This window comes from Podarcis muralis, chromosome 3, assembly GCF_964188315.1.
Source record: "Podarcis muralis chromosome 3, rPodMur119.hap1.1, whole genome shotgun sequence".
Taxonomy (NCBI): domain Eukaryota; kingdom Metazoa; phylum Chordata; class Lepidosauria; order Squamata; family Lacertidae; genus Podarcis; species Podarcis muralis.
The window spans coordinates 3,283,203-3,298,619 of record NC_135657.1 but is presented as its reverse complement, the minus strand read 5'-3'; the positions used below and the strand labels follow the sequence as shown (position 1 = coordinate 3,298,619).

Here is a 15,417-nt window from a genome sequence, read left to right as displayed (position 1 = left end):
TTATTTCCACTGGGGGAAGGCGGGAACTCGCCACGCAACGATGAACCCAAGTTAAAAACAAGTGTTTGCATATTCTAGTCACAAGACCCCGTTTCGAAATCCTTGATGTCATGCCGATTGAACTAATGGAGATTATTCAGATGAGATTTCAATTGTGCTTGGTTTTCTGGTGCTCACGTTGGGTAAATTGTAGGAAAAAACGAAGGCCGCTGACAAAGGCCTTGGCCGAAATCATCGTTCTTTTTTTACTTGCTCTATCCTTTTGGAGTCATATCTCAGAGATATGTTGTTGACTTTTCCCATGTGACTTTAACCCTTGCTGACCCTGGCTCCCCACTGAGCTTGTGGCTACAGCAGCCTTCTCCTGGTCTTCCAAGACCATAAAGATGGAAGACTAGAAGGGTGAGCTTTGTTTGTCTGTCCGTTTGCTGCCCTACACCTGATATCTAGGGAAGGTTGGGAAAGTCACACCGACTGGAACCTCCCTCCACTTACCTCCTTGATCTCATCCACCGTTGTTGGCTGAAAATACATCTCCGGGGAGGAGCCATAAGTCTTAGCCCAGTTCTGGAATCTGACGCCACCTTGGCCATGGACCTAATGCCCAGAGACACAAAACAAATACTATTGTCATCAGAATTTAAGGTCTCAAAGATATAAAGCAAATGTTCATAAATTTACAAGGCAAACACATAAGTATGTAGACCGCGCATCTGAAATAGTACAGGAGAACAATTCTGAAACCATTTTGACTCTCCCAAATAGACTTCAAATGTTTCTCTGCAAGGAGGAAGGAAATGGGAAAACCTCGCCCTTGTCTTTTGCTTACCTGTCTTAAGGGCATATTTGTGTATGAATGGGGTGAGCCTGTGACCTGGACTCAGGAACTAAAGTATGAACCATCACAAAAGAATGGCCAGGCTGCCCAGGTAATACAATCAGTGACCATTATCAGGTATCCTGGCAGGCAGGATTTCTGCTGCAGACCGCCTCCTTCTGTGATGTATGTATGATGTTTTTGGGGGTGGTCTTGGGCTACAGGGTGGGCAACTTCAAAAGTATATATAAGGGCTTGCACACCATGGTTCTGGGTTCCTCCTTCATTTGGTGATTGAGGACCCTGTTGCAACAGTTTAATAAAGACCAGGCGTACTAGCTGCTTTGCTTCTCAATATTCTCTGGCTGGCCTCTGTTATTTTCTCCTACCGATAGGGAACCCACTTAAGGACTCTAGGCGGGCTCTTGGATACCCCATAAGGGAAAAGGAGCAGATTTTGTTTACACCACCATTCAGGACGGTTTTTTGGACACAGTAAACCTATTGCCCATTATATAAAAGGTAAAGGGACCCCTGACCATTAGCTCCAGTCGTGACCAACTCTGGGGTTGCGGGGCTCATCTCGCTTTATTGGCTGAGGGAGCCGGAATACAGCTTCTGGGTCATGTGGCCAGCATGACTAAGCTGCTTCTGGCGAACCAGAGCAGGGCACAGAAACGCCGTTTACCTTCCCGCCGGAGCAGTACCTATTTATCTACTTGCACTTGACATGCTTTCAAACTGCTAGGTTGGCAGGAGCAGGGACCGAGCAACGGGACCTCACCCTGTCGCGGGGATTCGAACCGCCGACCTTCTGATCGGCAAGTCCTAGGCTCTGTGGTTTAACCCACAGCGCCACCCGCGTCCCACAAGATAAGTTGGAGTACTTGTTATTAAATATACCAAGAAAAAAGCAAACCAAGAACTCAGGCCAACGTAAGTTTCAATAGTGGGAGTGGTCCATAATCACAAATCAACAGTCAATAGTAACAAAAACTAATCCATTCAAAAATATGTATTCTGACAAGGATTACAAACTCAAATAGAGGTTACAAACTCTAACAGAGATTACAAACTCAAACTCATAAAAATATGTATAACATATTAGGGAATTGGATGAAAAGAATGGATGCTTTTGAATTCTCGTGCTGGAGGAGACTCTTAAGAGTCCCATGGACTGCAAGAAGATCAAACCTATCCATTCTGAAGGAAATCAGCCCCGAGTGCTCACTGGAAGGACAGATCCTGAAGCTGAGGCTCCAGTACTTTGGCCACCTCATCAGAAGAGAAGACTCCCTGGAAAAGACCCTGATGTTGGGAAAGATGGAGGGCACAAGGAGAAGGGGACGACAGAGGACGAGATAGTTGGACAGTGTTCTCGAGACTACCAACTTGAGTTTGACCAAACTGGGGGAGGCAGTGGAAGACAGGAGGGCCTGGCGTGCTCTTGTCCATGGGGTCACAAAGAGTCGGACACGACTAAACGACTAAACGACAACATTTTAAAAAATAAAACCCTTTCACATTTGCACTGCTTTTGGCGACAGACATTCCAAGCCAACTTAAGGGAACAGTTTTGTTCTGTGCACTCCACTCCCATGGTTTAATGGAGAGCTGCGACTCCTGCATTGCAGGGGGTTGGACTAGATGATCCTCTGGTGTCCCTCTCAACGCTACGATTCTGTGATTCTAAGTACATGGATGGCCTTTTAAGCCACTGTGTCTGGTTCTCCCTCTGCTCCCCGCACTTAAAATGTATATATTTTAAAAAAGAGAGTTTTCTTACCATTGTGTTTGTGGCTTCTTTGAATATCCAAAGGAAAGCTTAGCAGGAGACTGAGGGTCTTCCTCCGAGACAAGGTGGGTGAGGTCTACAGCAGATCTCAGAAGAACAGCTGCCGGAATTGGGAGGAGGCAAGAGGCAAGGAGGGCCACTTTCTAGGAAAAAAAGGGTTAATGAGTAACCTCTGCTAGGCTGGCTTGCTGTTAATTTGAGACAGTTTGAGATAGTTGACAGACAGCAGGTAGAGATTCTTTAAAGCAAACTTTGATGATGATCGTGGCAATTGATGCTGAAGGAAGGATGAGGCGTTGAAAGCAGAGGAAACTTGACATGTATAGGGGAAGGGCCCCAAGACAAGGGGGTTTCTAAACTGGGTCTGGGTTAGTTTCTGCCATTGATCAAGGGAAGTCTTAAAGGTAAAGGTAAAGGGACCCCTGACCATTAGGTCCAGTCGTGACTGACTCTGGGGTTGCGGCGCTCATCTCACTTTACTGGCCGAGGGAGCCGGCGTACAGCTTCTGGGTCATGTGGCCAGCCTGGCTAAGCCGCTTCTGGCGAACCAGAGCAGCGCATGGAAACGCTGTTTACCTTCCCGCCAGAGTGGTACCTATTTATCTACTTGCACTGCATGCTTTCGAACTGCTAGGTTGGCAGGAGCAGTGACCGAGCAACGGGAGCTCACCCCATTGCGGGGATTCGAACCGCCAACCTTCTGATCGGCAAGTCCTAGGCTTTGTGGTTTAACCCACAGTGCCACCCGTGTCCCTTCATCCTCCCTTACTGTTGCTGTTCTAACTGGTGCAAACCACCATGGGACTTGGGCAAATTAATAGCACCACCACGGTACTTCAAATCAATAAATAGTAGTGTCTGCATTGGTGGGGCAGGCATCCCCTCCCCAAATCTTAAATCCCAGACTCTTAAGAAGCAGGCAGGGGAATGCATTTTGTCCCCTTTCTCCAGCTGCAGGCCAAAGTTCAGCTAAGATAATTGTCCTGTTAATCACAGAATGGTTAACATGCGGCAGCCAATAAGTTAACTATTGCCTGGATTGGTTCAGAGTCCCCATAAATCCCCCAAAACGCTTCTGGGCACATTTGAGTATTTTCCTTTGAAAAGAATTTACTGCTAGTCATCAAAATATAGCGCTCAGGAGACTTTTGAGAAGAGAAGGCTAATCTAGCTACAGAGCAGACTTTGTGATGATTAATTTTGTAGCTCCATTATGTGTGCGTGGCCCTCTGTTTTATGCACACAGCTCACTGCCAGTCCTCCTTAGGCAGAACAAGACAGGCCCCTGCCCCCCCAAGGACTTGTTGTTTAGTCGTTTAGTCATGTCCGCCTCTTCGTGACCCCCTGGACCAGAGCACGCCAGGCCCTCCTGTCTTCCACTGCCTCCCGCAGTTTGGTCAAACTCATGCTGGTAGCTTCGAGAACACTGTCCCAACATCTCGTCCTCCGTCGTCCCCTTCTCCTTGTGCCCTCCATCTTTCCCAACATCAGGGTCTTTCCCAGGGAGTCTTCTCTTCTCATGAGGTGGCCAAAGTACTGGAGCCTCAGCTTCAGGATCTGTCCTTCCAGTGAGCACTCGGGGCTGATTTCCTTCAGAATGGATAGGTTTGATCTTCTTGCAGTCCATGGGACTCTCAAGAGTCTCCTCCAGCGCCAGAATTCAAAAGCATCAATTCTTCGGTGATCAGCCTTCTTTATGGGCCAGCTCTCACTTCACTACTGGGAAAACCATAGCTTGAACTATACGGGCCTTTGTTGTCAAGGTGATTTCTCTGCTTTTTAAGATTATACTATACTATACTATACTATACTATACTATACTATACTATACTATATGTTATACTTGCACCCTCCAAGGCTCCATCTTTCCAGTCTAGCTAGAGTTCACTGGGAAGTAGATGGAGCCTTGGAGGATGCAAGTATAATATATAACTCTTAGCTCTTGTGATCCAATTTAATCACCTTTTGCTCCCTCTCTCCCCATCCCACCCCACTGAAGCAGTATGAACTTCTCCAAACTATGCTGGCTGTCTCATTCCAAAGTCTCTGGATAGAATCCCAGCTGCCAGGAGCCTGTCTTCTATCATTACCCCTCATTGATGAGACACCACCAATCACCTTGGACTAATAGGAAGCAGTCTGCGTAACTGAGAATGGCGCTCAGCATCTGTAAGGCCATTGTGTCTGCTAAACAGGTACAGCGGACAGGCCTGCCATGATCGGTTTAGGTCAGGAGCATGCAAATGCGGTGCATTTATGCAGCTGAATAATGCATGGCGCAGGCTGCAAATGCAAATTTGCATGAGAATACACGGGAATTTTGAGGAGGCAGTTGCGATCTCAACCAATTGATTGCGACTGCAGAGTGATGTCAGTGATCTGATGGCTGCGAGTTTTGAATGCGTATGACAATTAGAAGCACGAGACACTGATTGAATCAATGCAAAGTGGGCAACTTCCATATATTTGGGGAGGGCCGCGACTGTTGCCGAATATTCATACAGTCCTCAGATGTCAGACGTGTCTTCTATCCGCCTGAAGCAAGGGCAGCCCACAGGCATCAAGGAGAGCAGAATCTCTTGGCTGCTTTTTGCCCCAAAGTGGAAAGAAGCAGAAGTCCCAGCAAAGGAAGAAGGGATACAAAAACTTGTGGAATATGCAGAAATGGCGAAATTTACTGGAAGAATAAGAAATTGAGATAACGGAAATTTTAATATAAGAATGGAAATGTTTTACTGAATATTTACAGATAAATTGCAAACAGATGAAAACATTAGCAAGATTATTGTAATAACCTGCAGTTTCATAAGAGTATATATTTAAGGTAAAGGTAAAGGTAAAGGGATCCCTGACCGTTAAGTCCAGTTGTGAACGATTCTGGGGTTGCAGTGCTCATCTCGCTTTACTGGCTGAGGGAGCCGGCGTTTGTCTGCAGTTTTTCCGGGTTATATTCTGGCGAAACCAGAGTAGTGCACAGAAACGCCATTTACCTTTCCGCTGGAGTAGTACCTATTTATCTACTTGCACTTTGACGTGATTTCGAACTGCTAGGTTGGCAGGAGCAGGGACCGTGCAACGGGAGCTCACCCTGTTGCGGGGATTCGAACCGCTGACCTTTTGATCGGCAAGCCCAAAGCCCAGTGGTTTAGACCACAGCGCCACTTTATATTTAAAGGGGATGAATAAATGAGCAAATTAAACGAATTTGGATTTGCAGAAGATATTTAAAAAATAATTTTAAGGAACCACAGAAAGAGGGGGAAGGAAGTCAAACTCTGAAATTTTTAATTGATTGTGAAACTAATGAAATGAATAAACTTGAAAAGTATAAATAAAAACTGGGGGGGGGGGGAAGAGCTGAATCACTCTGTCACTCACACCTGTGTGAGCCTCAAGTCTTTAAAGGAGTCAGGGGGTATCATCTGACCTAGCCTATGGGTCAGGTATAGAAGAGACTTCTTTGGGTGCAGTGCCTTCCCTTGTCCAGACCTTGGCGGCAGCACTGAATTCCTACCTCTCATCCCCTTGGTTACCTGTCCAAAACCCGCAGTGGGCTTCAGACTAAGGACAGCCAATGTAGCAACCTCCATAATCACTGATCATTGAGCATGCTGGACGGCTGACTGTCCTCACTGTTCACGCTTCTTCTTAGGCGATCCCTCGTAGCCGAGTAAGATTGTCTTCCATGAATACGGTCTTAACAGTGAGTCCGTAAGTGACTGTGGAGGCCAATTCTGGATCCACATATCCTTCCACAGTGGGGACATTGGTTTCTGGGTGGGAGTTGATCACGGTGTGGATTTGCCAGGTGTGCCTCCCTCTTAGCATGTTTCTCCCTTGTGTCCTGAGTTCGAGTGTCTTCAAAGCCCAGGACACCTTTGGTAGAGACTGTTCTCCAATAGGAGCACTTGCAGACAAGTGTTTCCCAGTTGTCAGTGTTTATACTACATTTTTAAAGATTTGCCTTGAGAGAGTCTTTAAACCTCTTTTGTTGACCACCGGCATTACGCTTTCCATTTTCCCTCCCTGAATCCCAAAATGGTTTTAGACCTTCTAAGTCTAGGGAAGGTTTTAATGTGTAACATTTTAATGTATTTTTAATCTTTGTTGGAAGCCACCCAGAGTGGCTGGGGAAACCCAGCCAGATGGGCGGGGTACAAATAATTTATTATTATTATTGTTGTTGTTGTTGTTTTGTTATTATTATTAGACATGATTGTCACTGTCCTCGCTGTACCAGATGAGGCACATGACAACTTTGTGAGGTTTTCTAAAACTCCTCATTTAGCCAACAAATGCAAGATTTTATTTCGTGATTATCTCAAGGCAAATCCACCACAATGGGAAGGGAATGCGTCTTGTAAAAGAGCGTACTGGATCAGGCCAGTGTGCTGGTCCCGGGGGGAAGGTTACTGTTACCGTAGTCAACGTTCAGTCCTGAGTCACTAGCCTGGAAATAGTTCACAAGGTGCAAGGCGAGGTCCGAAGCAGGAAGCCGGGCGGGGACAGGAACACTGGAGGGTCAGGTCTGGGTCTGGGCAGGAACAGGTACTCAATAATGATGTTGCTCCCGCAACCTGGGACCGGGCTGACTGGCCTTTAACTTCTCTGAGGCAAGGGGCGGTCCCGGCCCCCAGGAGACCCGCCTCTCCTGGCCTTAAGGCGAGCACTCCTCCTGGGAGAAACCAGTTCCCTTCGCCTCTCTGCCCTAAGCCTCTGCAGATCAGGAGAGGCCGAAGGGTTACTGGGCCCCGGGGGAGGCTCACCTGTAGACACTGAGTCCTCAAGCACCTCTGGAGCCAGAATGGATTCACCTGGTGCCTGCTCCTGAGGATCCGGCACAGGTGCAGGCTCCTCAGAATCAAGGCCCTGCCCCAGTTCAGCCGGCCCTGGAGGCGGGGACTCCTGTGCCGGCTGGGATTCCTCCGGTTCGCTCTCAGAATCGGAATCCCAGGCCATCACAGCCAGAGGCCCACCTGGCTCAGCGTCCTGGGCTCACAGTGGACAACCAGAGCACCAGAGCAATGCTCCCCTCCTGCGGTTTGCAGCAGCTGGTATTCAGAGGGGCAGTCATCGTGTGGAGGTTTGCACAGCCATCTCTAGGTAAGAAAGGTAAAAGGTAAAGGACCCCTGGATGGTTAAGTCCAGTCCAAGGCGACGGTGGGGTTGCAGTGCTCATCTCGCTTTCAGGTCGAGGGAGCCGGCGTTTGTCCACAGACAGTTTTCCGGGTCATGCGGTCAGCAGGACTAAACTGCTTCTGGCACAACGGGACACCATGATGGAAACCAGAGTGCACAGAAACACCATTTATCTTTCTGCCACAGTGGTACCTATTTATTTACTTGCACTGGTGTGCTTTCAAACTGCTAGGTTGGAAGGAGTTGGGACTGAGCAACGGGAGCTCACCCTATTGCAGGATTCAAACCGCCAAGCTTCTGATCAGCAAGCCCAAGAGGCTCAGTGGTTTAGACTGAGGTACCATCTCTTGAATCAAGGGATGCGGGTGGCGCTGTGGGTTAAACCACAGAGCCTAGGACTTGCCGATCAGAAGGTCAGTGGTTCGAATTCCCTCAGCGGGGTGAGCTCCCGTTGCTCGGTCCCTGCTCCTACCAACCTAGCAGTTCGAAAGCACATCAAAGTGCAAGTAGATAAATAGGTACTGCTCCAGCGGGAAGGTAAACGGCGTTTCCGTGCGCTGCTCTGGTTCGCCAGAAGCGGCTTAGTCATGTTGGCCACATGACCCGGAAGCTGTACGCCGGCTTCCTCGGCCAATAAAGCGAGATGAGCGCCGCAACTCCAGAGTCGTCCGCAAGTGGACCTAATGGTCCAGTTTACCTTACCATCTCTTGATAGTACTTGGTGGTATAGAGTTGCATACAAATTTAATAAACTAACAAAACGAAATCAATGAAATTAACTGGCAGAAAGAGAGAGAGGGATTCTGAACTCTGAGAATCTGTTCCCGCCGCTGCTTTGTTGAAGGCGATGCCACCTGGAAGAACTGGCATCTCTCTTTTATTGCCCTGGTTTTGCTAACAAAGGAGGCGTCTTATTAAACCAGGCCGCCCATCATATTGCAAAAGACTTGGGAGACAAATGTCAGTGGGTAGAATTTTATTTTATTTTTGTCCCCTGCAGCAGCAGAGCTGTCGGGCTAATAGAAAGGGCTTTGGTGGACCCCCCCCCCAGCTAATTAAGGAGTGTCGCCATCCGTCAGATAAGAAGCAGCACGAAAGGGCATCGTGCTCTGCGGACGGCACTCTGGATTTATTAGCTAACCCGAAGCGGAGGAACCCGGCCCTATCACGAAGCGTTTCCATTGGAAGACTTTTATTGCATTGAAAGCCGCCAACTCCCCCCCCCTCCCAAATCTTCTCATTGCTCTGTTCTTGCTCCCCCTCCTCTCTTCCCCTTTGCAACATCCTCCTCCTTTTATCTCGCTTGGCGTTCTCAGCATCTCACTCTCAGGGAAAATAAATAAATAAAGCAAACATGATTTGCTCTGGGATAGAGCGGCCTTGAAGATAAGGAAATGTCACGGTGCCCCCGCTGTGTGCGCAGTACAAGGACGAGGAGGCAGAACCTCTGTGTGTTTTTCTGAAATGGCACATCTCTTCGGAGGCAGTGGCGTAGCGTGGGGGGTGCAGGGGGGGCCGGCCGCACTGGGCGCAACATCTGGGGTTAGGGCAAATCCACAGGTTAGGGGACGCAAAACCACGGGTTAGGGGGCGCAAATCCACGGGTTAGGGGGCGCAAATTACTTGCCTTGCCCCGGGTGCTGACAACCCACGCTACGCCACCGCTTGGAGGCCCCAATTTCCAAAAGGGATATATCTATGTGTGTGTGTGTGTGTGTGTGTGTGTGTGTGTGTGTGCACACGCCAGGTCCACACGTCTGAACCGTTTGTGCAAAGAAAGGCACATGCCCCCCTCTTCGATGAGCTGTTAATTTCTCTTTAAAAATGAAAATGAATGGGATTTCCACCGGATACCTGAAAAACGAATCAGCCTCATAATTTTGTAATTGATTTTCATTCAGTTTCCATACAATATTCCCTTAGCACTTTGACTTCCCATCCTTGATGTTTCTGTGCAAAACCTTTTATCGACTGCCTTAAATATAATACTTATTTCTGACTCCCTTGGCATGAAAGCAGAGATGAGCGCCGCACCCCATAGGCGAATTCGCCTGGACTTAACCATCCAGTGTTTTTTTTTAAACCTTTTAACACTTCATTTTTCTATAACATATATGCTACATTACATTCCTTTATCATTCACATTCCTTTGCTTATATTTTCCTTTCCTGCCTGCGATTTCATTTGCCTATAATATTTTCTCAGATAACCTGAAAAGGGTCTCCACTCTCCCACAAACAATTCGTCCTTTGGGTCTCTTCTTTTCACCATCAATTTCACCATCTCCACATAGTCAAATAGCTTTGAAGTCTACTCCTCTTTTGTTGGAACTGCTTTTGATTTCTGTACATGCAATATTCTGGCTGGAGTGGAAGCATCCATAAATAATTTAACCAACTTTCGTGGGGGGGGGGGACCTCTGCCCCTATTCCCCAAAGAAATGCTTCAAAATTTTTGTGTGTGGGTAAGACTGTTTTAGTGATGTGGGTGGCGCTGTGGGTTAAACCACAGAGCCTAGGACTTGCCGATCAGCAGGTTGGCGGTTCGAATCCCTGCGACGGGGTGAGCTTCTGTTGCTCGGTCCCTGCTCCTGCCAACCTAGCAGTTCGAAAGCACGTCAAAGTGCAAGTAGATAAATAGGTACTGATCTGGCAGGAAGGTAAACGGCGTTTCCGTGCGCTGCTCTGGTTCGCCAGAAGCGGCTTAGTCATGCTGGCCACATGACCTGGAAGCTGTCTGCGGACAAACGCCGGCTCCCTCAGCCTATAGAGCAAGATGAGCATCAGTGTTGACCATGACTGGACCTAATGGTCAGGGGTCCCTTTACCTTAAGACTGTTTAAAACAACTTTTTAAATTACACATTGTGATCGGCAAGCCCAAGAGGCTCAGTGGTTTTTAACACAGCACCACCCGTGTTCCATGTCATCTAATTAGTACACTGGTACCTTGGCTTATGAACTTAATCCATTCCAGAAGTCCGTTCTTAAACCAAAGTGTTCTTAAACCAAGGCGTGCTTTCCCATAGGGACTCAATTTACACTCAACAAGAAGCGGAACATGTTCTGCTTCCAAATCAAAGTTTACAAATGAAAACACCTACTTCCGGGTTTGCAGTGTTCTTAATCCAAGTTGTTCATAAACTAGAATCATAGAATCATAGAATCATAGGGTTGGAATAGACCACAAGGGCCATCGAGTCCAACCCCCTGCCAAGCAGGAAACACCATCAGAGCACTCCTGACATATGGTTGTCAAGCCTCTGCTTAAAGACCTCCAAAGACGGAGACTCCACCACACTCCTTGGCAGCAAATCCCACTGTCGAACAGCTCTTACTGTCAGGAAGTTCTTCCTAATGTTTAGGTGGAATCTTCTTTCTTGTAGTTTGGATCCATTGCTCCGTGTCTGCTTCTCTGGAGCAGCAGAAAACAACCTTTCTCCCTCCTCTATGTGACATCCTTTTATATATTTGAACATGGCTATCATATCACCCCTTAACCTCCTCTTCTCCAGGCTAAACATGCCCAGCTCCCTTAGCCGTTCCTCATAAGGCATCGTTTCCAGGCCTTTGACCATTTTGGTTGCCCTCCTCTGGACACGTTCCAGTTTGTCAGTGTCCTTCTTGAACTGTGGTGCCCAGAACTGGACACAGTACTCCAGGTGAGGTCTGACCAGAGCAGAATACAGTGGCACTATTACTTCCCTTGATCTAGATGCTATACTCCTATTGATGCAGCCCAGAATTGCATTGGCTTTTTCAGCTGCAGCGTCACACTGTTGGCTCATGTCAAGTTTGTGGTCAACCAAGACTCCTAGATCCTTTTCACATGTACTGCTCTCAAGCCAGGTGTCCCCCATCTTGTATTTGTGCCTCTCATTTTTTTTGCCCAAGTGCAATACTTTACATTTCTCCCTGTTAAAGTTCATCTTGTTTGTTTTGGCCCAGTTCTCTAATCTGTCAAGGTCGTTTTGAAGTGTGATCCAGTCCTCTGGGGTGTTAGCCACCCCTCCCAGTTTGGTGTCATCTGCAAATTTGATCAGGATGCCCTTGAGTCCATCATCCAAGTTGTTGATAAAGATGTTGAATAAGACCGGGCCTAAGATGTTCTTAAACCAAGGTACCACTGGTAGTGGGGTAACTGGAGTCCTGCATCCAGTTCTGGGCACCACCGTTTAGGAAGGATATTGACAAGCTGGGAACAGCGATCAAAGATGGTCAAAGGTCTGGAAACCAAGCCTTATGAGGAATGGCTGAGGGAGTTCCAAATATCTCAAGGGCTATCTCATGGAAGATGGAGCAAGCTTGTTTTCTCTTGCTCTGGAGAGTAAGATCTGAACCAATGGATTTGCATGTCAAGAAGGCAGATTCTGACAAAACATTAGGAAGAACTTTCTGAGAGTAAGAGCTGTTTGCCAGTGGAACAGACTCCCTTCGCAAGATGGCGGACTCTCCTTTGTTTGGGGTTTTCAAGCAGAGGTTGGGTGGCCATCTGTTAGGGATGCTTTAGCTGAGATTCCTGCATTGCAGGGAGCTGCACCAAATGGGGTCCCTTCCATTTCTACTATTCTCTTGTTTCTTCTTTCATCTCTGATAATTATTGTTGTTTAGTCATGTCCGACTCTTTGTGACCCCATGGACCAAAGCATGCCATGCACACCTGTCTTCCACTGCCTCCCGCAGTTTGGTCAAACTCATGCTGGTAGCTTCGAGAACACTGTCCCACCATCTCGTCCTCTGTCGTCCCCTTCTCCTTCTGTCCTCCATCTTTCCCAACATCAGGGTCTTTTCTCTTCTCTTGAGGTGGCCAAAGTCTGGGAGCCTCAGCTTCAGGATCTGTCCTTCCAGTGAGCACTCAGGGCTGATTTCCTTCAGAATGGAGAGGTTTGATCTTCTTGCAGTCCATGGGACTCTCCAGTCTCCTCCAGCACCAGAATTCAAAAGCATCCATTCTTCGGCGATCAGCCTTCTTTATGGTCCAGCTCTCACTTCCATACATCGATAATCATCTGCAAACTGCACACATCCACCCCATTTTGGCTCAGCACTGTGATTACAACTTGAAACAAGCTTCCTTTATTCAACAAGGGATTTGGCGATGCCAAGGTGGCTTCATCGCATCGTGTGATTGAGACTTTGCACATCACATAATAACATTTCCCATGTTGTCTGTACGTTTTTCCCTTCTGGATCATCTAAGGCTCAAATTGTCTCAATCACACACGCATAAACACACAGATGCCAGAAGTGCTGCTTTCGTTGGAGTGGATGAAATTAAACCCGCTAATTGCAGAGCACCTTCGGGTTATCGCTCTTGTTATTTGCAACAAATTATCTGTTAATTGCACACCGAGCAGGCTTATCTCTGTCCCCAGAAGAAGATGCAAACGACACACTGCCTTGTTTGTTCAGATTAAAAACTAAAATATGCACAATTTGATACATGGATGCACACAGAGACATGTAACATTGTGCATTAACTCAGGGACAAGGGGACCCAGAGATGCCACAGCGTTAAGTAAGGGTGATTTCATGGTAATACAAGAGAAATATTACCTAAGGCTGATGACTAACATCACGAGAACGACCCATGCCACTTTGCAGGTGTTCATCCATCAGCAAATGGAATGGTCTTTGCTATCTTCACCAGTGGACAGAGTTTTCCTGAGAGGGACAAAAGCAGCCCACTGGAACTGCCATGAATATGGGATAAATATAGGAGCAACAGATGGATACAGTGGTACCTTGGTTCTCAAACTAAATCCATTCCGGAAGTCCGTTCCAAAACCAAAGAGCTCCAAAACCAAGGCGCACTTTCCCATAGAAAGTAATGTAAAACGGATTAATCCATTCCAGACTTTTAAAAACAACCCCAAAACAGAAACTAAAATGAATTTTACTATCTAACGAGACCATTGATCCATAAAATGAAAGCAATAAACCATGTACTGCAGTCACACAACCAATCAATCAGTAGCTGAACTGGGTTCCACACAGTCACAAAAACAAAACGAAAAAGCCACGAAAACAGAAACGCAAAATAAATAGCAAAAACAGACAGACCTTATTTCAAGGGAAAAACAGACAGACCTTACTTCAAGGGAAGTAATAGTGCCACTGTATTCTGCTCTGGTCAGACCTCACCTGGAGTACTGTGTCCAGTTCTGGGCACCACAGTTCAAGAAGGACACTGACAAACTGGAACGTGTCCAGAGGAGGGCAACCAAAATGGTCAAAGGCCTGGAAACGATGCCTTATGAGGAACGGCTAAGGGAGCTGGGCATGTTTAGCCCCGAGAAGAGGAGGTTAAGGGGTGATATGATAGCCATGTTCAAATATATAAAAGGATGTCATATAGAGGAGGGAGAAAGGTTGTTTTCTGCTGCTCCAGAGAAGCGGACACGGAGCAATGGATCCAAACTACAAGAAAGAAGATTCCACCTAAACATTAGGAAGAACTTCCTGACAGTAAGAGCTGTTCGACAGTGGAATTTGCTGCCAAGGAGTGTGGTGGAGTCTCCTTCTTTGGAGGTCTTTAAGCAGAGGCTTGACAACCATATGTCAGGAGTGCTCTGATGGTGTTTCCTGCTTGGCAGGGGGTTGGACTCGATGGCCCTTGTGGTCTATTCCAACTCTATGATTCTATGATTCTACCTCAGCGTAACACTCAAAACGGAAGTGTAACACTCAAAACAGAGAACGTTTGGCTTCCAAAAAAAGTTCACAAACCAGAACACTTACTTCCGGGTTTGCAGTGTTTGGTTTCCAAGTTGTTTGAGTACCAAGGCGTTTGAGAACCAAGGGACCACTGTATAGGAGAAATGGGCCACAACATTATCAGCTAATAAGGACCTGCAACCAATAAAACACGTTCAGCCAGTCACACCAGGGCAGGCACTGTGATCTGAGCATAAGATGATGATAGAATCATAGAACTGTAGAACTGGAAGGGACCCCAAGGGGTCATCTATTCCATCCCCCTTGCATGATGATGATGATGAATCCCTAGCTGTGGATTCTGGGACACAATCTAGCCCCTCCTGAGCATCCTTGCCTCCACCTGTAGAAATTCCAGCCACGCTATTCACATTGAACGCTGAGGCCTCTGCTTCTGAGTCAAGATGCAATGGGCTGACTCAATTGTACACTTTATTGTTGTTGCTAACATGTAGGTGCTCAGTGCTTTTTTCTGGTGGGACGCAGGGGTACGCATAAACCTAAACATTTTGTGAATCTAAGTTTGGCCTCATTCAGGGGCAGTATTTCAAAATACGCTAGAACTCGTGGACATGCAATGTAGTGGAATGCTGGAAGATTCAGGGCAGTCAAAAAGAAAGGGTTCTTCATGTTACATTGAGGGCATCTGGTTGGCCACTGTGATAACAGGATGCTGTACTAGATAATGATGATGATGATGATGATGATGATGATAGGGGATGCAGGTGGAGCTGTGAGCCTCTTGGGCTTGCCGATCAGAAGGTCAGCGGTTCGAATCCCTGCAACAGGGTGAGCTCCCTTTGCTCTGTCCCAGCTCCTGCCAACCTTGCAGTTCGAAAGCATGTCAAAGTGCAAGTAGATCAATAGGTACCACTGCAGCGGGAAGGTAAGCAGCTTTTCCATGCGCTCTGGCACTCATCACGGTCCTCCATTGCGCCAGAAGCGGTTCAG

The 15,417-nt window shown here is 47.2% G+C and overlaps 1 protein-coding gene across 1 annotated transcript in view; it reads right to left on the bottom strand.

Moving 5' to 3' along the window:
• Nucleotides 1–2,987, bottom strand: part of LOC114594945 (L-gulonolactone oxidase) — a 45,614-nt gene extending 42,627 nt beyond the window's left edge. The window contains exons 1-2 of the mRNA XM_028725250.2: nucleotides 2,604–2,987; nucleotides 496–597 (exon numbers count right to left, since the gene is read on the bottom strand). Coding sequence (XP_028581083.2) covers nucleotides 496–597; nucleotides 2,604–2,606 — 105 coding nt within the window. The 5' untranslated portion in view covers nucleotides 2,607–2,987. The remainder of the gene's footprint in view (nucleotides 1–495; nucleotides 598–2,603) is intronic.
• Nucleotides 2,988–15,417: the final 12,430 nt, after the last annotated feature.